The sequence below is a fragment of the Porites lutea genome, chromosome 4, assembly GCF_958299795.1.
Source record: "Porites lutea chromosome 4, jaPorLute2.1, whole genome shotgun sequence".
Lineage (NCBI taxonomy): Eukaryota > Metazoa > Cnidaria > Anthozoa > Scleractinia > Poritidae > Porites > Porites lutea.
In genome coordinates, this window is record NC_133204.1 from 36,804,590 (window position 1) to 36,827,352 (window position 22,763).

Below are 22,763 nucleotides of genomic sequence, written 5' to 3' on the forward strand. Positions count from 1 at the left end.
TGAACCAGTCCCTTTAATCAGCAGTTCAATGCACCGGCAAACTGCGCTGATGGTTCCTTGAGAAGGATCTTGGGGTTATTTTAGTGTAAAAAATTGTGCGCAAAGTTTAGCCATGTCTGTATCAGGTATTCACACTCATTAAACATTAATTTCTTTTTTTTTCTTTAGGAATTTTTAATGATGAGTTTCTGAAGCTCTCCTAAGTGACCACCCTTTATTCGGTTGCTTATGAGGGCATATTCTTGTAAGCAACCAGCTCTAGTTACGAATACTTTGTCGAATTTCTGAGGTGGTCGCTTACGAGAGCTTTGGCTGTCCTCACTAAAGTCAATGTTACTTAGTTTCTGAAGTTTCAAGTGATCCATCTGATTTTCTTACGCTTTAAGTCGTCCTGGTTGTGATGACTGACTTTCAGCTGCTTTCCTAATCTAATTCCAGAATAATTTGTAGTATTTCACCTTGTCAAATACTTATAGGTTCATGCATTGTTCACCTCAAATGACCTGACCTGACTCGTGACCGTGTTCGTTAGAGCGATAGTCAGCCTATAAATCTTCATTATTTCATCTTTGAACATTTTTGTTAATTTTAATCTTCTTGAGAATGGCGTCACTATGACGTCATAATGTTGGCATTCACTCATTTTTGCTATAGTAAATCGCTGTTGATCAAAATCTCCTCTCTTTGCCTTATCTTAAGTTTTTTTGTGTTCGAACTGCAACAGCGTTAAATGACGTCACATTTTTCTAAACAATCGCGCAGTGTTAGTAAACGTTTTTGCTGAACATCAATGCCAAATTTGTTTATTTTTAAATAAGTGTTTGTTGTCCTATCAATGGTAAACGCGATAACCATCTTCTGTGTCGTCCTCGTCATTTTCCGCCTATCTAAAGTACGTAAAACATATTTAACCTTGTGAATACTACTTTACACCCATTTTTTGTTTTGCCTAGGTGCCACGGCAGCAGATCCAATAGTTGTATCTGATGAAGAAGATAGTGCACTGGCAATGCTCGAGGAGAAAAGGACATTCTCCAAAGGAGACAAAGATCCCGTAACTGAAAATCATTTTTTTGAAGATGATGAAGAATGCGTTGATGATGCTCTACTTCAAATGATGGATACATACGAAGCGGAGAAAGAGGCAAAAGTGGCAGGTAGTCTAAATGCTACGCTTAGTAATTCTTCCTTGGAAGCTACGTCTTCAAGTAAGACCGACTGTTCAGATGGTGCATTTAAATCCCTTGTGAAACAAGAATTTTCAATTTCATCAGCCGCTGCTCCTCAAGATAAACCTTCGCCTACAGCTGTAAAGGTTAAACACACGGCGAAAGGTTTTCGTTCTGATGAAAGAGTGGAGACCTTCACCAGTGTTTTTTATCCGCCTAATGTAAAGGCTGAACTCATTGAGACTGAAAGGGACACCATATTATATCCTGAATTAAGGGAAGAGCAATTGAGTGTTCATGATGATAAACGTTCTGGAAGTAAAGATGAGGCGGAGGAGGACAGTTTGTTCATACAACAGGATTCACAGTGTCCTTCAATGAGCGAGGCCATGGTACAAGATGAACCAAATGACCCAGGAGATATTAATCTATCATCAATAAGTAACCGACTTGAAAATGCCACCATTGATGATGGGACAAACTTTTGGGATGATTTCTGTGACTACAGCGAACTAGTATTAGGTTCTCAAGAGAATGCTTTAGTAAGCATAGAGGATGATCTTGAAGATGTGTATAGTACACAGACTAAGGATAATCAAGAGAACAGTATTGTTTTCTTAAATGATTATAACGGACAGGAGGCTGATGATGAACCTCACAGCGATACACTTAGTGATGATATACAAGGGACTGTATCAGTGTCAAAAGCTGTCAAACGTGTGACATTTTCTGATATCACAGCCCCAGTTACCACAGCCAAGAGTGCCAGCAGATCAAATGGTGTGCAGCCTTCTAAGCCAGCTATCAAAACACCTACTAGAGTACTTAAAGAAGAGCTTTTCTTTCATGAGATTCTAAACTGGAATGTTTCATACCTTGAAAACGCAAAAAGGAACATTAAATTTGCCAATCCTTCTCCAATACCTGAAGGATTTGATTCCATAGACCAGTATTACGAAACGTTCACACCACTGTTGTTTGTGGAAATTTTGGAACAGGTATGTGAGATGTACATGTAAAACCAGTTCAAATACACCCTTTTGTGTGTGTGTTCTGTGTATCACTGTTGATTGGGATCCTTGTGGAATGATCAAGGGTAAATACACTTTGCGGTTTTGTCCTTTCGATTCCTTTACAAAAATTCAAATTAAGGGCAGTTATCGTTCGCTTTTCTTAATCAACCACCATGGCCGCCAACACACTGTTAACTAATCACTTTGCAGGATTTTCTTAATGGCTCGCAACTTGAAGAATGTTTCCCCCGTTTAAAGCAAAAGCGTGAATCTCTCACTCATTGCGAATGTCTCCACAGGCTAGAAAAAGCTGGGAAGACGTCAACATTGATAAGAAGAAGGTGTTTATGAACGTTTCAGACGGAAGTGCTTCCAATAACTTATCAGTTATTCCATGTATTGGATTCATTAGCGAGGATCAACAAAAGAAGGCACTTTTCCCTCTGGAAAGTGACTTGGTTGTGTTGAGACTTGCTGTTAATGATGGTAGAGGTAAGGGTTTTTTATTTCCTTTTCTCATCTGAGTTTATGAATAGTGCATTTGTACTTTGGGTGCTTCATTGTAAGCTATTCAGTCGTCTCAGCACTCCACACGTCCAAACCCACTTCTGTTCAAGATTATTAAATAAAGTATTAAAAAATAAAATAGCGTTCTAGAGAGAGTAAAAATTATCGCAAAATATCGTGATTTGTCAGTGTCTCGCAGATCAATTATTTGCCGAAGCCGACCACTGACAAATCACGATATCTTGCTCAACCTCGTCCAATAATTGTTAATTGTTTTATTTTTTTCTTAACAAAAGTCTTTAAAAAATTTTGTGACAACAATATTGCTGTAACTGAACAAGAGAATTATGGTTTCGATAACTGTGTTACTTTTATGACAGGTTCTTACCTGCAGCCCAGAGGTCAGTATGCCCAGGTAGTATTCGGTATTGTGGAGAAAGCTGACGTAAAACCCATGCAGTCGTCCCGAAGATTAAGCTTAGACAGCAATGGAGAAGATGGTATACATAATTTTAAGACTGTGTAAATGTGAATGTTAATGTTGTCTTTGGTACAATATTTCGGTATTTCAGTAAACCTTATGCCTATATATTTGCTTTTACTTGCAGATTTGCCAGGTTCCAGAGAGTTTCAGCTTACACTTGAAATCAAAACCTCTTCAAAGTTCCGACCTGTACGGGAAAGCTGCATTCAAGTAGAGTATGTGACATCACTGTTAACAGCGATGAGACAATTTTGCGGCTTGATGCATTTTAGCAAGAGTCTTCTAGTATCTGACATCCTTAAACCAAGAAAAGCAGTTTATTTTTGCTCTGAAGATTATCAGCAATCATCACTCGTGTCAAAGGTACTACGAAGAAAGCTAATTTTGTCACCGTCGACCACTTTAAAATCAGTAATGATTATTACTGCTGTTATTCTTATTTGTTTAATTATACAAAGGGCCACAGACCTCTAATGGTAGCGTTGATAACCATTACGTAAAACGTTCAAATACGCGATGCCCTCCCCTTTTTCTCAGAACTTAATTTCTTTTCCTTCTACTGTTTGTCAGAGGCACAAGTACCCAATAGTTCTCAAAAAAGTAACGCAGTTATCTTCATTTATTTGCAGAAGTTTAATCAGTCTCAGGAGAAAGTCATTTCCACAGCAGCAAATGCAATACATCAGGAGTTTCCTTTACCTCGCATATGTTTAGTACAAGGTCCTCCAGGAACAGGCAAATCCTTTACAATTGTGGGTCTTGTTAGAGAGATATTAAATGTAAGTCAAAGTTAAAAACCTGTTTGTTAAAAAAATGTGCTGTTCCTTGTTCCCTTTGGTTGTACAAATTCTCCTGTACACTTTCAGCGTCCCTCTTACGCTACTTTTGTCAACTGCTGCTAAAGTGAGTTTATTTTGTTGGTCGTTTATTCCTTCTGGGTTTAGTAAGTCACCTGCATGTTTTCAGTACCGCTTGGACCTAATCCCACTTTTGTCGACAGCTTACAACCACAATATATTTCACTTGATGGTGCCCAATATGTGTCTTTCATTGGAAAATACTGATATTGGACCATTCACTTCAAAGCCCCACAGAACTGGGGTGACACCTTGTTTTCTGCAGTGTGTGTGCTTTTAATATACAGAAATTGATGGTTTCACGTAGTTGTGATGTCACCCTTAAGATTGTATCCTACAGCAACGAAAATTTACAGTAATTAGGCCCATTTGAAGTAAAGTACAAATATATTTCTTTTGTTCAAAGAGGTTGTTAGTTTTGCAATGATTCTTTTATGTCTTGTAATGGTAAGTGGAATAGCAAGGCTTAGTTTATCAAGAAAGAAGGAAAACGAAGGTGTTTAATCGTTTTTTAATGCTTCCCTTACACAGCGGCCACCAAAAGTTGCAACTCAATCAAGCTCTTCATATGGACCCCTAGCCGATAAACATCGTATTCTATTATGTGCACCATCTAATGGTGCTATCGATGAGTTAATAGGGCAAATCGCACAGGCATTGATTCGTCTTGATAAACGGAAAGACGGTCGGGAGAACAGGAAAAGCAACCGAAACAGTACAGTGAAGGAAGGTTGGTATTTGTAAATGCTCACCCCTACTTTCAAGTAACTCATTTCTTTCTCTGTAATGTGCTTGTGGTACATTCTCGAATAACGAAACGTCAGTAAGGCAGCCTGTGGATGAATATTTTGGTGGCGATATTTACCAGTCACAAAATGGAAATACCTGTGCAGCCTTTTAAAAAATTCAGTGGTCTAGGAACATGCTTGAAAACTTTTGTTACTATGATGTGACGTTATCCCCATAAGCATGACTGCTTATAAGAGATAAGGAACCACTTTTTCAATACCTGGCAATTGCTGGTGTTCACTATCACGTCATCAATAATAGAAAATAGATAAAGTCCAGAATCTGGAAAATGAAAGGAGATAAATACGCAATGGAGACGCCATGCTTGTGTACATCGGACTGGGCACCAACATGGCGGCGGGAAACCAACAGAATCGTCTGTCGCTGAGTTTTGCTATGAAAGGAACTCTGAAACATTAAAGGATTCCTTTTTCTAATTCAAGGACTATTCAGATAGGAAAATCTCCCAAAATAAGTCACTGTCTGTCTCATCGTAGATGAAGTCAAGTAAAGACCAGCAATTGCGTGAAGTAGCTGCTCGTTGCCATCACTTTACTGGTGGGTACTGAACACCAATTAACTCAGGGAGGGCATATCATTTGCATAAAATGGACTTAATAATCGGACAATACTTGTGATTCAAAACAATTCAAATACAATTTGTCTCTATGTTTATGATTTCCAAATGTTCTTGGCGACGGAATCTACGCTTAAATTGCTGGGTTCATGATCAAAATGTCACTTTACGTCATTAAAAAGTGCAGAGGCCCAGGCATCAATAAAACATTTTTTAAAACTTTTTCTTGCTAGTTGTCTCCAGGAATTGCGGTGATTTGTCTTTAGTCCGGGTGGGTCGCAAGTCACACATACATCCCTCTGTGATGAAGTTTTCTTTGGACAGCTTAACAAAGGAAGTGAAGGAAAGACAGACCGTTGTTTCTGCCGTAGGAGATCTCAGCTCCATCAGAGAAAAACTTAAGATTTATGAGCACAGAGAAAAGGAGTTGGACATAGAGATTCTAGAATTAAAGAATTCTCCTTTCCCCGATAATAATACCAAGGTATCTTTTTGTTCTTTTTGGTGTTTACTCGTAACATTGTCAAGGTCATATTTCGTTCCATAAGGTCACCTGGCGATTGTATTCCTATTTATATTTCACCCAATTTGGGTTCTTCTCAGGCCACTCCATGCTTTTCCTTGATGCTATTCGTTCTGGGGCCAATTAAAAGCAGTTTTCCCATGATGCTTTTCATACTATTTAGTCTTCTGTTTGTAATTCCCTCACAGCTCTGAATATAAGCTTTTAATAAATCGAAGCAAGTAAACATCCATAAGAGAGTCCTTTTGTTCAGAAACCCCGTTAGCCTTTTATGGGAATCATTTGGAAGTTTATTAAGTAATACAATACAAATTCCCACTGTGAGAGATTGAGCGATTGCAGTAAACACTACGGGATACAGCTAATTCCAAAATGTCGACAAGTTACTTTTCTTTTCTACATTTCTGTTAATTAGCCCTTTTTACCTCTGATATGATATATATATGGCATATAGGGTATCTACCTTATTCCACTTTTAGTGAAGTTTATCTCTGTATTCTACGCGTTATTTGTTTTTAACAGCTGAGTGACAAGATAAGGGAGAAAGAGAAGCTTATCACCACCAAAAATGAACTTCGCATGAAGTATCGTGCAGAGAAAGCTAAGGACGCTGATAGCCGGCGCCAGGAAGCACGAATAAGACGAGATATTCTAGACTCTGCAGATATCGTTTGTACCACCCTCAGTGGAGCGGGCAGTAGAAGCTTAAAACGTGACTTGCAACAAGCTGGAAGGTATACCTTGGTTGCACTGCCTTCTTCTATCCGTTCGGTTTTGTGCTAATATTCTCTGTTTACTATTTGTAGGCCTATTTGCCCGTTTACCTGCGTTATCGTAGACGAGGTAAGTCTAGGTTACTCCTTTTTTGATTCAAGTTTTAACAACCAAACTTTCCCAAGATGCAAGGAATCAGGTTGTCTAAGCGGATTTGATTTTCATTTCCCAACTGTGGAAGAAGACCCCCTGCTTAAAAACCGTCAAGGTTCTTTATCTTCCACACGACCTGATAAGGAAAGATGAACGGGATAAGGCTAATAGATTTATGGGACCAATCAGTGACATGATCAGCTGAGGTGATGTCAATTGTTAAAGACGGCAAGCTCACTCTTGGGAGTTATTATAAAGAGGTATAGGGGTAAGTTGTGCAACTAATAAGGTGAAATGGGCAACCGTAATTTCCCTATGTTTTGAGAGCTGGTCTTTTTTCGGAGTCTTAACAAAAGGGTCACCTTCAAAATTCCAGCTAATGAATCTGTTTATGTTTGACAAGTTACCTCATAAGAAATGCTATAGTTGTGGTCCGGTCTGGGATAGAATAAAACAAAAAAATGTGTAATTAAAGCTTCACAGCAATGGGTATTATCTTCTGTAGGCATGTCAGTGTACTGAACTAGATGTCCTCATAGCGCTTGAACATATGGCGTCCAAGTTGGTGCTTGTTGGAGACCCCGAGCAGCTTCCACCCACGGTTCTGTCCATGGTAAGTAATATCACAGGGTCGGTGTCTTTTGTATGAATTCATTTGGTGATTGCACCCACCCGTAACACCAAGAAACTACCATACAGGGGATGGAGGTGGGAAATAAATTGAGGCTGAAACAGTTTTTAGGATTTATGAATCCTCTTTTTTGTTCAGTAATATATTTGACGTTCTCTTTGGTCCATTTTTAGAAGGCAAAGGAGAAATTTTTTGGACGTTCCATGTTTGAAAGGCTGTACAGGTTCTTCAGACATCACGGTCAGTTATCTTCTTGTTAGCATACCATTTATGCGTTCATGATTTACAAGTATTATTTTCCTGTTTCCGATTTTTTTGTCCCTCTCTCTTTTTTTTAATTTGTCAGAGCGTTAATTTGCGGGTAGATTTCATCTGATCTGATCTCTAAAATTGTGGTCAGCCCTCGCGCTCCGTGAGCGTTCTTCTTTTACCTCCGGGTTTTTAAATTAGTTTAATGCAATTTAGCCCATGTTAAATCGTGATCAACCAAAAGCCCTAAAGCTGAAATTACTATGATTGTGAAAACAAGAATGTCGAAAAAAAGTAATAGATGGATTTTGCGCGATCAAGTCTTGTTATTGGAAAAACTTGTTCGGGATAAAAGTACGAACTCCCTGGATAACCTTGTATAAGGAAACAAACCCTGTGGTCGATACTCTGAGCATCCAAGGTTTAAAAAGATCGACAAAATAAGTTGACATTGGTTTCTGGAAGTGCTGTCAAAAAAAGCAGTCAAAAAAAAGCTTGGTGTGCGATGAATTCGTGTGCGTGGTCGTGTCCGATCTAGAAGCAGAAAGGCGTACAGCAATATACACACTCAGGCATACTCACAAAGAGGAACACATTCTCATCTGGACGCGGCGTTGACCTGTGGTTGAGGCGCTTGTTCTGTGATCTGGAGGTCGCAGGTTCAAGTGTAGCACTGACCACTTGGTGAGGTTGTTTCCTGGTGGTCCCGAGTTCAAACAAACAAACTAACTGAAGTAGGCTAGACTACTGCCATTCATTGTACAGCCAAATACGAGAACAAAGCGTCTTAGGCAGACTTTCTGCAGGCTTTTCTTGACTTCCCTCAAAGAAAGTCTGATAAAAAGCAGCAAATTCGCCTCCCTTAGTGTTTAAAAATTCTAGTTATATCGCAATAAGTCGGCAAAGTAATAAAACGATCCCCGTGTTTTGGCAAGCGATGAAAAAATTTGCATATAACAAACGCCATCAAAACAATACCCTCTGAATTAACATGTAACATCAAAGTTTTCTGATTCTTTCGATCTTCATGGCGATTATTCCGACTCACATTGTCAAATGTTGGGAAACTCTCCTTAAGTTGAATTCCATGTCACCGCTTGGTTACTTTCTCCATAACGTGTAAAATTAAGCATTTTCCAAAGTGTGCTGCACGCCCAAAGTTGTTGTTTTGCTTTTTGAAGCTCGAACGCGAACCCCGAAAAACTAGCGTGGAGCTCGAGAAAACGACGCGTGTAAGCAGTCTACTGTACCTTTTCCAACTGGTCATCTTGCAATCAGGGACGGTCTTTTTGAACCTCGCTGTCAAATTCACGACAGTAAACAACACACTCTGGCAATTCCATCTATGATGGTGTCATATACGCAACTGTCGCTTGTTTTAAAGAAACTCAAGGTGAAACTTACGTACTTCGAAAAATGTGAAATTTGGTTATTATGGAACACGCTTTTTTTCTTCTTTTATATTTTGGAATTTGTCTGTTTTCCTTACAAAACACATGATTGTTAGAGATCCTTCCGGCAAATGTCTTCCAAGTGGTGTGGGTTGTTTACCTTCTACTCGGATGGTGGTTTTCTCCTGGAATATAGATGGTTTGCGTCTGGCAACATAGATTGAAGTCATCAAGGAACACTGGAGTAAGGCCCTGTTTGCATTGCGACGAAAAACAGAGTTTGGCGTTGGCAAAAAATTTGAAAATTTTGAAATCAATTTTTTTGTTTTTGTAACCTTGTTCGCCCCTGAGATGAGCGAAATTGTCCGCATAATCAAAACGTTAATTAAAGCAACTTTAATTGGTCATATTTGCGAATTAAGATGACCTTTTGAAGGATAGCTGTCAAGGATAAAAGGAATTTGTCGCCTAGCAAAAAATTGTAGGCCTCTAAATATTCTCGACGGCATCTTTGACGTTTAGTGACAGTTGATAATATCTTGGTAGGTGTAAAAAAAAATCGTTCGCTTTAGATATGGCTTCCTGTTGACAGATTTGTTTGCTATAAAAATCAAAACTTCCCGTAGTGCGAACAGGGCCCAAGCGTCGGCGGAGGGGCTGATAGTTGCTGAAAACAGGAGCATCGAATAGAGGGGAAAACTGAAGGAATACTTCAAATCTGACGTTGATGCTTCACGGTTATAACTCTAAGTGTTCGACATTGTTGCCTCTTTAAATTTTGCGGATGCCGGGCAAATATCTTGCTTCTTGCAATCGATAAAAGACACTGGCTTAATATACAGGTCGGTAATTCTTATCGAAGGTCTAGAAGGAAATGAAAATTGCGGAAAATCGAAGGTGGCTTATTGTCAGTGCATCTTTAAAACACGTAAGTAAGACAACTCATGCGCAAAAGTTTAGTTGAAAGTAATTATCTTTGGCCACTTAAGAGCAATGGTTGGTCAAATTTGTTCTCATGGAATGATTATGAAAGCTTCCAGATGTGAAAAAGCGTGGAGTTCAGATGTTTTGTTGGTAATTGATATTTTTATTGGTATTTAATCAACTTCATAAAGTATGCATTTGGATGGCAAGGCTACTTGTATAAGAAGGGAAATGAAATGGAAACAAAGCGACAAGTGAGAAGGAAGGCATTTTGTCTGGATTTTTCGATGGGAAATTGAATTGTACGGGGGGTAATTTCTTAACTCTATAAGACCTCCAGTTGGATTGCAAAGCTCGTATCAACGCGTTCAACTTTGCAAAGAAAGGAGAAATCTGTCTGCGCAATCCAAAGGGGCATGAAAGTTGATGTCGATGGAAAGTGGCGTTCATTGGTTGGTAGCTGACATTATTGTTGGTTAATAATCAGCAGCCGAGAGACCTTCAAGTGGATGGTAAAATTTGTCAACATTTTAACATTTTAACATGTTTAACATTTTAACCGCTTTTACAAGAGGTCAAAAAAAAAAAAGTAAGAGAGAAGCGATACGACAAGTATAAGTGTACTTTCAGCGGAGGCAATATGAAGCGATTGAGTTTTCTGATGTGAGGCGTATTGAACCGGTTTTCAGAATCATTAAAGAAAGGGAGACTTCAGTTAGCCAAGGACGTGGAAGCAATTGCCTCGATGACAGGAAGAGGTTCCACAAAACAAGATTTTAAAAAAAAGTTTTGGTAGGGCGGATTGGAAAAATTGAGGGAATGCTATATAAAACTCCGAAACATACTGAAAGTTTGCAGGTAAGTTAGTTGCTTGTATGCTAGTTCTCCAATCTAGCTGGGCTATTTCTGTAGACAGTAATGGAATCAAAACTCAAACGAGTTGATGTTTTTGCAATCGGGCTTTTGAGTGAAGGTTATGCTTTTAAGAGGTGTAAAGGATGACATGGGGTCTTAACTTTAAAAATAATGAGGGTAGTCGTAGCCATTGAGGTCAATCATCCCTCAGTTATAAAGAAGTGTCTCCGGGTAGGTAGTGGTAGCAGCAGCAGTAAATAAATAAATGTCCGGGAAACTTTGTTAGATCAGTTCAGTACTAATGAGACTGTCCAAATATAGGCGAATGTTTGTTTACATTTTTTTGCCTCATTAATGCATGCCTATTCTCTGATCAAGCTGGTGAAAAGCATTTCTAGATACTGAAAGAGGATAGCAATGTCAGTAATATCTGAAATTTGAGCCCGATTAACCGAATAGTTTCGGGTAAATTCTCCTTTATAAACTGAAAATTTACAAAGCAGACGAAATGTTTCATAGGTATTGCTTTCAAAAAGCTGAACATCGTTTTAACTCAATTTGAGGACGCTTTCTTCATAACTCGCATGCTAATAAGCAAATTGTGAACAAAGAGGTCAGCAAAGACTCGCTTGTTGTTGGAGGAGCAGGGGGGCTTATTTAATCGTAAATTTCCTTCCAGCCATCAATCACTTTTGGAAACATCGTTTCTTTTCTCAACGAAAAATCCTTATGATCCGGATTTTTGATCTGATCTTGGATTTTAGCAAAGAAACGCACCCTAAGTTTTCAAAATTGGAAATGTTTTTATTTTTTTGGTGCCGTTTATTCGTCACACACTAATAAGAAAGTTGGACCAGTCGTTAGTACAGGACATGAGAGGAGACGCGGAAAGGCCAAAAGGCACCAGTGAGCAGATTTTAAATATCAGGCTATCACCCCGAGTTCTTAAAATTGTAGCCATCCTCATCTCGCGCTCCTCGAGTGTTCCCATTTTACTTTCGAGTTTTTTAACGTTGTGCATAATTTTTAATCGACTTTAAAGCAGTCTAGCCTATGTCAAATTGAGAGGAATCATGATAGCAAAGTCGCCGAAAGTAGTAAAAAAGAGATTTTCTTTCTGTTATTCAAAACCCCTCGTCTTTATGTCTTCATTGTTCGGGATAAAAATACCAACTCCACAGGTAACATTTCGAAAAAGAAAAAAGAACAGATTCCATACTCTGGGCATTGGAGTTTTCAAAAGATCAACAAAAAGTGTTGGTAGTGGTTTCTGGAAGTGCTTCAAAGCAGCGAAAGATACTACTTTTTGTGCGACGAAATTCGTTAGTATGGTCGTTTGCGACCTAGAAGCTGACAGGCGTACAACAATCTGTACACACAGACACCCAGAAACAGAAACAAAATCCCATCAGGAGGCAGTGTTGACGAGTGGTTGAGGCACTGATTCTGTGATCCGGAGGTCGCAGGTTCAAGTGTAGCACTGACCACTAGGTGAGGTTGTTTCTCGGCAGTCCCGAGTTCGGCCTCTTCGTCACTCCGCCTTGGTCCAATCTAGCTGTCTTCAGCTAGTCCTGGTGATGTCTGTTTACATCTGACCATTTAATTTGAATGCATGTAGGGAAGATTGCTGCCCTGTCAAATTTGACAAAATAGCCTCCTACGCAGACGTTCTGCTTGCTTGTGCTTCACTCCCTTGGAGGAAGTTCTGTTAAAAAGCAGCAAATCCTGTCTCCCTTAGTTTACGAAAATCGTAGTTATATCGCAGTAACCGATTCCCGTGTTTTAGTAAGTGATGAAAGGATTTGCATACGTTCAACAACATCGAAATTAACGTGTACGATCGAAGTGCTCTGATAAGTACGAAACACTGTGTTATTTATGGACAGTGGTGAAATGTATATTCTCGGAAACTATTAAGATAAGCGAACAGGTGTATTTTTGCCATCTCGATGCAATGTGCCGATAACGTGGATACGGCAACGGCGACGCCAGCTCGAGTAGCTTGCACTATAGGCGTTATTAGGAAAGTTAAGCTGGCTTGAAATGTGTACTTGTGTTCTTTCAGATTTAATCATGATTATTCCAGCTCACTTAAATTAGCAAGTATAGAAAAACCATCCTGGAGTTAAATTCCTAAGGACCATATCCAAGAGAAAGGACGGTTTCGTCATAGCTTGTCTACCTCCTTCATAATGAGTGAAATTAGGTATTTTCATGAGACAGTCGTGATGGTGACTGTGCAATGACGGTGAAGAAATCTTCAAGAAAGTGTGTTGCACTTCCAAAGTTGTTGTTTTGCTTATTAAACCTTAAACACGAACCCCGAAAGATTAGCGTGGAGCTCGAGAATACACCGCGTGTACTTAGTCTTTTCTACTTTTCCACGTGGTCATTTGGCAATCACAAATTGACCCTTTCTGTTAAATTCACGACATTAAAAAACACACTCTGGAAATTTCATCTATTCTGCTTGTATTATACGCAATTGTCGCTTATTGAAAAAAAGTGACGGTGAAACTTATGTACTTCAAACAAATGAGAAGTTCAGTTTTTACCTTGATATCTTTTCCCATATAGAGCATGGTTTCTGACTCTATGGAAGATGGCACGCTGACTTCCGGAATTCACTCATGCGTGATAAGAAAACGGAACTAAAAATACTCTCAAGTTACTGTTTTCGGATGGTATTGATTACAGGTTGTCCTCTTCTCAACGTCAAAACGAGAAATCACCGACTTCCTTTTGAAAAGGGCGCAAACAGTTCGATCCTTTTGTGCAACCCATGGGGTTAAAACAAAGTTACCAACGAAACTGTTCGCTATTTTCTATCCTCAATTGGGGAAAACACGGTACTTTTCTTTTCTCGGCTTCCTAGGAAAAGCGATCCGTGAAAATCTTCACGGCAATCGATTAATTTATATCGTCCCTATCAGAAAGAACTTACGGTTATTTGGAGGTAACGTGGCCGAGTGGTTAGTGCGCTGGACTTGCAATTTGGTGGCCCCGAGTTCAAGTCCCCCCCTAACCGCTAGCTGGACTTGTTTTACGGTAGTCCCGAGTTCAGATCCTCGACCACACTCTTGAATAGCCGACTGGATTTGCCGCCGGCCAGATGGATTTTTAACCCCATCAAACCCAATCAAGCATAAGTTACGTTTGATGTAGATGATTTGTTTCAGTCATTTTCTCGGCCATGCTAGCCTTTGTGCTATCAGCACTGCAAGGGTATATAAACCAGTTATTATTTCGCATCGTCATCATCATCGTCTTCGTCGACGTTATTTAAATTTCGCACAGCTGATGATGTTTATATCCCCTCTGGGCCTGGATAATAGCAAGTTGCCTGGGAAAGCCAAGCTGTTTCCTTTCATCTTCTCTACACCTCGAGCATGTTTCTTGAAAGCCTTGCTGGTCCAACAGTGCACATTTCTGAATCATTGTTGTTGACACCTCCGCCTCAATAGCCCTCCAATGAAAGGGTTCCGATCCTTATGCCTCCACCACCACCGGAATCACCTTTGTCCTTTCACCCCGCAGGTTTAGAACTTCTCTCGGAAGATCTTGATATTTTTCAGCTTTCACAGCTTCCTTTTTCCTCACCTGCCCATCCTTTGTTATTGGCAAATCTATCATTTGACAGCACCTGTGTCTCCTGATCACCAAATCCGGTCTCCTGGCCGCAATTCATGACCTGTTCGAACACCGAATTTCTCCCAAAACGTGGTCATTCCTTCTTTCATTCCGCTGAAATTTGCACTTCCCAGCCAGGGTCCAATGGATTGCCCAAGCCACTTTGTCATTTCTCCTCTTTGATTCTTGTGCCAGTTTCGGGCATGAACTTAGAATATGGCTGAAGGTATTAGCTTCTGCTCTTCGATTTGTCAATCTTTGCTTTCACGTAATTAGTACGTAAGCTAGATCCTTAACCGCATTGATGAGAGCTTGTTCTCCCTTTCTTTCCTTCAATCAAGTCCACGTTTCCTGGGTTACATGGCCTTTACCCTATCTCACAAATTTCGAATATAACGGTTTCGTCTCCATTCTGAATGAAGTTCTCCTTGGTCCAAAGCCGGAGGGGTTTTTTGTGTTTTCAACCCCTTCCCTCCTGACTGTTTTCAACAGTTCCTCATCACTGGATTGGACACAACTTTCTAGCGATGGGTCCTCGCTTGATTGACAGAGTCGTCTATGGATACCAGGGCCATTTCTCCGACCTTCCTTGGCACTTGAAGTCGTGCCACACAAGACCGTCGAATGAACTCTTTTGTCCTGTGGCCTAAATCCTGAGGTTCGTGTTTTTTCAATTCAATACCCCCCCCCCCCGCCATCCACATATCTGGCAAGTGACACTGCCCAGTGTCTATTATTATTATCATTATTCTCTTTAGTTCTCTTGTCTTTTTTGGGTCTTCTCAGTCATGATTCAGCGGCTTCCCGCAGCTTAGAGAGACAACGCTTTCCGCAAGATGTGAGAAGTACCAAGGATGGCCAACAACTATGCTCGTCCAAAACTGTTAAGCAGACGTAACCTCCCATATCACGCCTTTTTCATTCTTGGAGATAGCGTACCAATCACAATGGGTAGTATTGTCACTTTCGTGACTATTGATTCTTTTACTTTTGAGCGCTAAGTTTTGATACCTTTCCACCTTCTCCACCTCAGTAGTAAGGATATTCTGGTCCACTGGCCCAGCTATGTCAATGTGTGCCACTTCTGTGTACCTTTGTGCACTATAGTAATATTTGGCCAATTGTACCTCAGCCGCTTGTCTGGGAAGGCACTCCTGTCCCAAGTTATCCTCTTTTCTGCACTCTGCATTTGCTATGGCTTGATGGTCTAAACACTTGTCGGTACACTGTAACCATACTTTCCGCCAAGTTCCTGGTATACCCGTAGAGCCCCGTCCTCTCTGTCCTCTCTGGGCAAGCTTCCTACATCTGCTGACAGTTTGATGTACTGTTTCAATGAAGCTAACAAAATCTGCGTATAATTGTCTCATAGGTCTTCTCTATTCCGTGTTTGACCGAATTTTTTCTTGAAGCTTGTTCTTGAGGATCAAGTCTTTTGTTTCCTATTTTAAAAACCATTCCTGATCCATTGCCAGGACTCCTCTCCAGCCACATCTGGAGAGAAGGGTTTTACTTCCAACTCCACACTTTCTCCTCTTTCCTTGTCCTCTAGGAGCCCTGAAGATTACCTTTTTATAAAGCACGTTCTTCCTCAAAGCCATTTGCAGCACCTACTCTGTGCTCTCTCTCTCAGGGAGCCATGCAAGGATTTGCTCTCCCTCTCTACCACTCGTAAAACCAGTCACCCCCCCCCCCCCCCTTCCCCTCACTTCCTACCTCGGTAAATACAGTCTGGCAACATTACTTCTGGCGTGTAAACAGCATTTCATTGCCAATATCTTCCTAGTATTTCTATCCCTGCTGACCTGCTCTTCTACTCTGCAGTCTATGATACCTGCACGGCAGCGTAGTACATCTACAGCCCAGGCTTTTATGCCACTAATATGACTTCCGCCATTCAATTTGGATCTACACAGCTTCTTAACTCTTCTGATATATCCCGCTTTTTTCTTGCCTTTCATTTTGGTATTGATAGTCTGGTCCTGTTGAAATTCCCATACTATCTGTAGCCCTCATCTACAACTTCACTGTGTTGGTCATCTGGTAGATCGATTTCACTGCTGTCCAATTTCCTTCCTCTTCTCATTTCCAAGACACCTTACTTGTCTAGCCAAAACGACATTTTGATTTATTCTAATAACATCCTTACCCCTTTTTGATGCGATGAACAATAGATGGTCGATGGGCCTCATGTCCTCTGCTAGTCTGTATTCAGCTTTCATCTCTCTTAACACTAGAGTCAGTGAAAAAAAAAATAGCAAGGCGAACAATGTGTCTTCTGCCCAAGCTCCACTGCACGTGATGTCATCACCGTCTTTCAGTTCAGTCTGCTGTTACTGATTATAGAGATTTTATTCTTGGCTACCCTAACCATCTCAAGATTCACGAATAAGGCACCATATCAAAGGCCTTCTTATAATCTGTACAAGCCACTGATAAGTTTTTCAGCCTTCTTCGGCAGTTCTTCTGCACAGATTAATCTTCAAGCAATTGATCTTTTTCTCAGGTTTCCTATTATACAGCTATTATGAATCTACTAGCAAACCATTCCTCTCCAGCCGTAGGTTTTACTTCTCTCCCATGATTCCCGTCATGGAAAGGCAGGCTATAGGAAGATAGTTGCTGGCCTGGTTCCCCTTCGCTGGATCCTTCTTTATCGAAATTTTATTCCTGTGCCCATCCATTCTGGAACATTGCCGTGGCAAACGCCTTGTAGCTTTTCTTGCAATCTATTGTACCTCTGTCCGTCTCTTAAACCAGTACCCTTTTTAATTTGCCATCTTGTTTTTTTACAATTGTACTGTCCTCCACTGAGATAATAGTGGAGCTCCATAGCTGAGAAAATTTGGTGATGTATCCATCACGTGCCTGTACGTCCGTCCGTCCGCGCCAGAGGGCAACCAATATGAAATCTCAGACTTTCCAGCAAGAGTGGAGCATAAAATTGCATGTGTGGAGCTTAAAATCAATGTTGTGGTCAATTGATAGCTGTCAGAACAGAGTATCCGTGGACCATTATCACATGACCGTTTCGACCCATCGAGGTTACGTGATTTTTGAAGTTATCCGCAGACAAGTTACTAGTTTTCAATTGATCGCTGGCTCAATTTCAAGTGGCAGCTTCAGTGGGTGCATCTACCTCTGTTTCATTTCATCTGTTTTCTGGAACATTAACTTGGCAAACGCCTTCTAGCTTTTCTTACAATCTATTGTATCTCTGTCCGTTTCTTAAACCAGTACCCCTTCCAATTGCCATTTTGCTTTTACTTCGGCGAAGCGCGAAGTAAAGGATTCGCGACACTCAGGAACGTATCATAATTTCACAAATTAACACCTTACTCTTACCATATTTGAGTTCTTACTGTTCCTCCGCATTTACAATTAATTAGTTCCACAAACCACGACACCGAAGTGTACGCTCCGTAGCGTCTTGTTTTCATTTGTAATGTCCTCCAATGGGATAATAGTGGAGCTCCATAACTGAGAAAATTTGGTTATGTATCCATCAAGTGACTGTACGTTCGTCCGTCCGCGCCACAGGGCAACCAATTTGAAATCTCAGTCTTGCCAGCAAGTGTGGAGCTTAAAATCTATTTTGTGGTCAATTGATAGTTGTAAAAACAGGGTTAACCGCTGACCAGTATGACAGACCGTATCGACGCATCAAGGTTACATGTTTTTTGAAGTTGTCCGCTGACAAGTTACTAGTTTTCAACTGATCGCTGGCTCAACTCTAAGTGGCAGCTTCATTGGGTTCAACTGCTTCTGTTTCAGCTCATTCCTTGCTATCTAAGGTTTCATTATTATAATTATTATTATTATTATTATTATTATTATCATTAATGTTAGTGTTTCATTGTTATTATTATTATGTTACAAACTTGAGGTCTCAAATAGACGATCTTTGATTTTTCACACACATCACCCAATGTCAACCGAAAGACCTCGTAAGTTATCATCTATTTTGTTTCTGTTGTCCGCTCGAATAAGTGTAAAATTTTCAATTTACTTCCAGGATTTGGGAGTGCCCTGTATAAGGCTATTCGTATCCTCAAACATAAGTTGGAGAGGATCGTTGCATGACGTGCAATGTAAACTCTTACGGACAAGTTCGTTCTTCTGCTTTTCCTTATGCTTATGTCGTAGCTTTGACTAGTGGAAACGGGGTCGACATAAGCACAGGCATAAGCACAAGGCCGTGGACCAATCACAGGTCACTTTGACCCAGACTTCATGCGAACATATCCATCATGTTTATCATCGGGTTGTGGAGAGCTGGTATCAAGAATTGAGTCAAATGTGCTATTCTGCGCGTGCGTATGTTCTTATGCTTATGCTTATGCGCTAGTGAAAACCAGGCTTTACCTAGAGGCTTTCTTAAAGCAAGATTCATGACTGTTTAACTTGTTGCAAAGTGCCGATACCTGAAATAATTTTTGCCTCGCATTTTACTTGTGACGTCAACAACTCCTGCGACACCTCTCTCCCACCTCTCTCTTCTTTAATGAGGCAAATGCCTCATCACTTAATGGCTTCCAAAATATTAATTCCTGTATAAACTTGGTCATCCATGCTTTAAACCCCCCTCTTTTACATACACCTCTTAAGTTATGCGATGCTTTCTGAACGAATTTCCTTTTTTTAATCGTTTAATTTATTCCAAAATTCGAATACATGTATAATTTTTTACTATCATGCTCTATTTGTGGTGTTCTGGCTTTCTTTTTGTTTTTCGGCTATCATTAATCAATGTACTTATGTAGAACATGGATACGAAAGCCTAAAAGCTTCGCTTTCTTGTCAAGATTAGAGAATTACGAGGTCCTTATGAGGGGTGGTCTTTCAGGGTTACCAAACGTGACATCCTCTACTGGCATATTTCACAAGTTTGCGGTGTTTAGCAATTGCAACTTGCTTTTGTGAACTCAATTGAAGGCTATGAATTTATAGAAAAGACGCCTGGTTAAACGAAATTGTGCTACTGACACTTGATGCGGCTTTGCACGTGCTACAAAACAGTACAGCACCATGAATATAATCTGAAACTATCCATCTGCAACTTTTTGGTTGTCGCCCGACCGTTCATACGTGCACCCCTTTATTTACCAGCTTTTCTGGACACAGGCCTGCCCAGAGGGAATGTGCACGACTCAGGTCCCATGCAAGGTGCCATCCCTACCCAATCCCACAACCCGTAAAGGTTGGCCACACCACCGGGGTCTACGACCCGTACTCTTTTCGAATAGTGATGTGGGTTCTTTTACTTCCCACAAGAACAAATCAGTGAAAGTGCTGTGAGACGGGACCGACGGGTTTTCGTCCTTATCCGAGAAGACTAGAAAGTCTAATCATTTGCAGATGTCATTACAAGGTGGCACTTTCTTCTCAGTTATTTAAAGACCCTGAGTGTTGGTTCGGCCGGGGTTTGAACCCGCGACCTCCCGCTCAGCAGGCCGGCGCTCTTCCAACTGAGCTAACCAGGCGGCGGTTTATACGCACCGCAGGGAAACCAATATGACATAGCACACTTACCCGCACAAAGGATAATGTTGACATGAAAAGGTCATGGTGTCATTCATTAAGAGTGATATACGCCTTCTATGCCAAGGTCAATCACCAACTGTCAAACATGTTTGATTCACTGACCCGTCTCATATGTACGCTGACCGTTTTTCTTTGAATCGCAGCTTCAAATATTCAGCTTTGTAGTGTTGTGTCTGTATACTTTGTTTAATGTTTTAGTGGAGATGAAATTTGATATTTTATTTTCTTTAGACATTGGCAAGCCAGTACTGATGTTAGAAGAACAGTACCGTATGCATCCAGAAATTGCTTCTTTTCCGTCTCAACATGTCTACAGCTCTCGCCTGAAAAGTCACAGGTTAGATCCCTTAAAGTAGTTTTGCAGTGTTGGTTCTTTAGCAAACAATCCCCAGGGTTTTGTGACTGAGCAACAATAAAGGACAAAAGTATTGAGACACTTTTATAAAATGGCCCCTTTTTGCATAATGGACATAGCTATCCCCTCCCCCCAAACTCAATGTTGTAGTCTTTCTTTTACTACAAACGACATTGATTCGGGGGTGGGGAATTTACGGCGATTAAATACAAATGAAGAAATAAATGAATGAAATTGTTGATAAAAGCACCCGTTTTAGACAAGTGTTTCAACTCCTTTTTTCCCTGATTGTAGACTAATTAGCGAACATAGATATTAGAGCGCGTGAGTTCACGTGATCTAATGCAGAAGGAATGTGAACAGTGACACACTCCGAATTTTTCCAGTTATGTTAACGGGCTTCACGAAAACATTCATTTTTTAATGTAATATTGTGCCAACATATTGCCATTCAGTGTGGCGTGAGAATCCACTAAAACTTTGAATAAGAGTTCGCTTGAGTCAAAAAAATATTTCGTTCAGATGATACCCAAAAAAGATTTTCTCTCTTTCGGGAAAATTTTCGTGCAAACTTCAAAGAGAATGTACCTTGAACCACTACCAAAGCCTTGTAAAAACCAGCAGTCGTTGAAGGTTCAGATTTTAAAGTGTAGGTTAAACCGATTTTTTCAGCAGCAACGATAATACATGAAAACCTCTTTTTGGTTGGCTTGTTTGCAACTGAATGCTTTAGTAAGAAAATAGTCAAGAAATTAGCGTGCGTCACATAAATAAGTTCACCTTGCGGCCGTTGTCACCTTTTCATAGTGATTAAGTAATCTTACACCTCCATTTGCGTTGCAGCTCTGTAGCGAATAGGCGATTTTGGTTGGATATGCACTACGCGCTTTTTGATGTTATTTGCGGACAAGAGATAAGTCAAGAGAGAGGGTACGTACCAACTAAGTCAATTTCTTTAACTAACACAGAAGAGGAATCGTTCTTGTAACTTTACATTTTTATAAAACGAAACATAAAGTAGAATTAAAGGGTTGTTTGGCCAATTCTTGCTGTCTAAATTGACAGCAGTCTTTCCTCTTGAAATCACTAAAAACAGCTTAAAAACGTTTGTTTTCTCTAATCCTAAAAGTGCTTTATTTTAGTGCTACAAACCAGTCATTACAATCATCCGTTTTGATACAGTAGAACCTACACATGTAGAATCGTAGTGCTTAGAAGGTCAATTATAATGATGGTGTTTTTGCGGTCATTGTAAAATTGCCGACCTCGTATTCAACTTGCAAATTGCCCCGATGCTGATAAAAAAAGACAAGAATTCTCCCTGATAGAGGGCGTTACCCGCTCCTACCGATAAGTACAGTGACTTGTAACTTGCTTCTTTGTTATTGGTAGTTGAGGGAATGGGCATTAACGTTAATTCTTAAATTCTTTCTTAAAAAGCGCATTGTGGAATCCAGCTGAGGTGGAGATAATCGCTGATTTGTGCAGTAAACTTACAATGATATTGAAGCCAGAAAGTGTTGGCATTATTACGCCGTACAGGAAACAAAAAACGGAGCTTCAAAAGAAACTGCACGACAGGTGAATATTGATTTTGCTTTCCCTTGCCAAGAGACCTCTGTCAGTAATAATGAACCGTACGACGGTTTTCTGTAAATAGGGACTTAGAGTTCCAACGACGCGACGGCAACGAGAACGTTGCTTAAAAAGTGAATTTGCGTTATTTCTCTCTTTGACTTCGGATATTCAACTTCAGGAGGGTTCGCCTACATTTGACCATTAAAGTTGGTCGGAATAATCGCGATAAAGACTTAATGTAGGCAAATTCACTTTTTAAGCGACGTTCTTGTTGCCGTCGCGTCGTTGAATCTTACAAAGTGCCTGTTGCCAGACACAGACGCACATTGTTCATGTGTCAGTGGTTGATTTAGAGCTATTGATAGCATTCTGGCAGTACCCTAGTCTTAATATTTCATTATATGGTGTTGGAAGGTAAAAATCTGTTGCTTTTGAGAAGTGATCAAAGCTGTTGTACTCAGACAGTACCCACCGCTGCACCGGAAGACTGGCTCCCCATTGTAAGATGATGGTGCCTCATTTGCGATGCCCCCTAAATAACTAATAAAAACTAAAACGCGATTTAATTTTTTTTCATCATTTCAAACTCCATTTAAACAAAGCACTTTAGTCTTTTGTCCTCCAGGCTAATCAGATAGGAGGTGTCTAGTATAACAGTAGTTTTTTTTTTAAAGAAAACTCCAGTCTTGTTGTCATCACCTTGAGAATAATTTGTGTTTCTGTGTCTTTTTAGGGGCTTACCTAGAGATGGTGCCGTTATTGAAGTGAACACAGTAGATGGCTTTCAGGTACTTTACAGTTATTAGTGTGGTAGCCAGAC

General features: G+C 40.2%; 1 protein-coding gene across 2 annotated transcripts in view; it reads left to right on the top strand.

Moving 5' to 3' along the window:
- Positions 1-22,763, top strand: part of LOC140933463 (uncharacterized) — a 44,684-nt gene that overhangs the window by 17,869 nt on the left and 4,052 nt on the right. The window contains exons 11-25 of one of the 2 annotated variants that reach the window (XM_073383020.1): positions 954-2,167; positions 2,482-2,674; positions 3,070-3,189; positions 3,298-3,536; positions 3,803-3,952; positions 4,562-4,760; positions 5,630-5,880; positions 6,442-6,653; positions 6,726-6,762; positions 7,292-7,399; positions 7,591-7,657; positions 20,242-20,347; positions 21,209-21,295; positions 21,806-21,946; positions 22,677-22,731. In XM_073383020.1, the coding sequence (XP_073239121.1) occupies positions 954-2,167; positions 2,482-2,674; positions 3,070-3,189; positions 3,298-3,536; positions 3,803-3,952; positions 4,562-4,760; positions 5,630-5,880; positions 6,442-6,653; positions 6,726-6,762; positions 7,292-7,399; positions 7,591-7,657; positions 20,242-20,347; positions 21,209-21,295; positions 21,806-21,946; positions 22,677-22,731 (3,179 nt within the window). The remainder of the gene's footprint in view (positions 1-953; positions 2,168-2,481; positions 2,675-3,069; positions 3,190-3,297; positions 3,537-3,802; positions 3,953-4,561; positions 4,761-5,629; positions 5,881-6,441; positions 6,654-6,725; positions 6,763-7,291; positions 7,400-7,590; positions 7,658-20,241; positions 20,348-21,208; positions 21,296-21,805; positions 21,947-22,676; positions 22,732-22,763) is intronic. The other variant, XM_073383021.1, reaches the window with a different exon arrangement.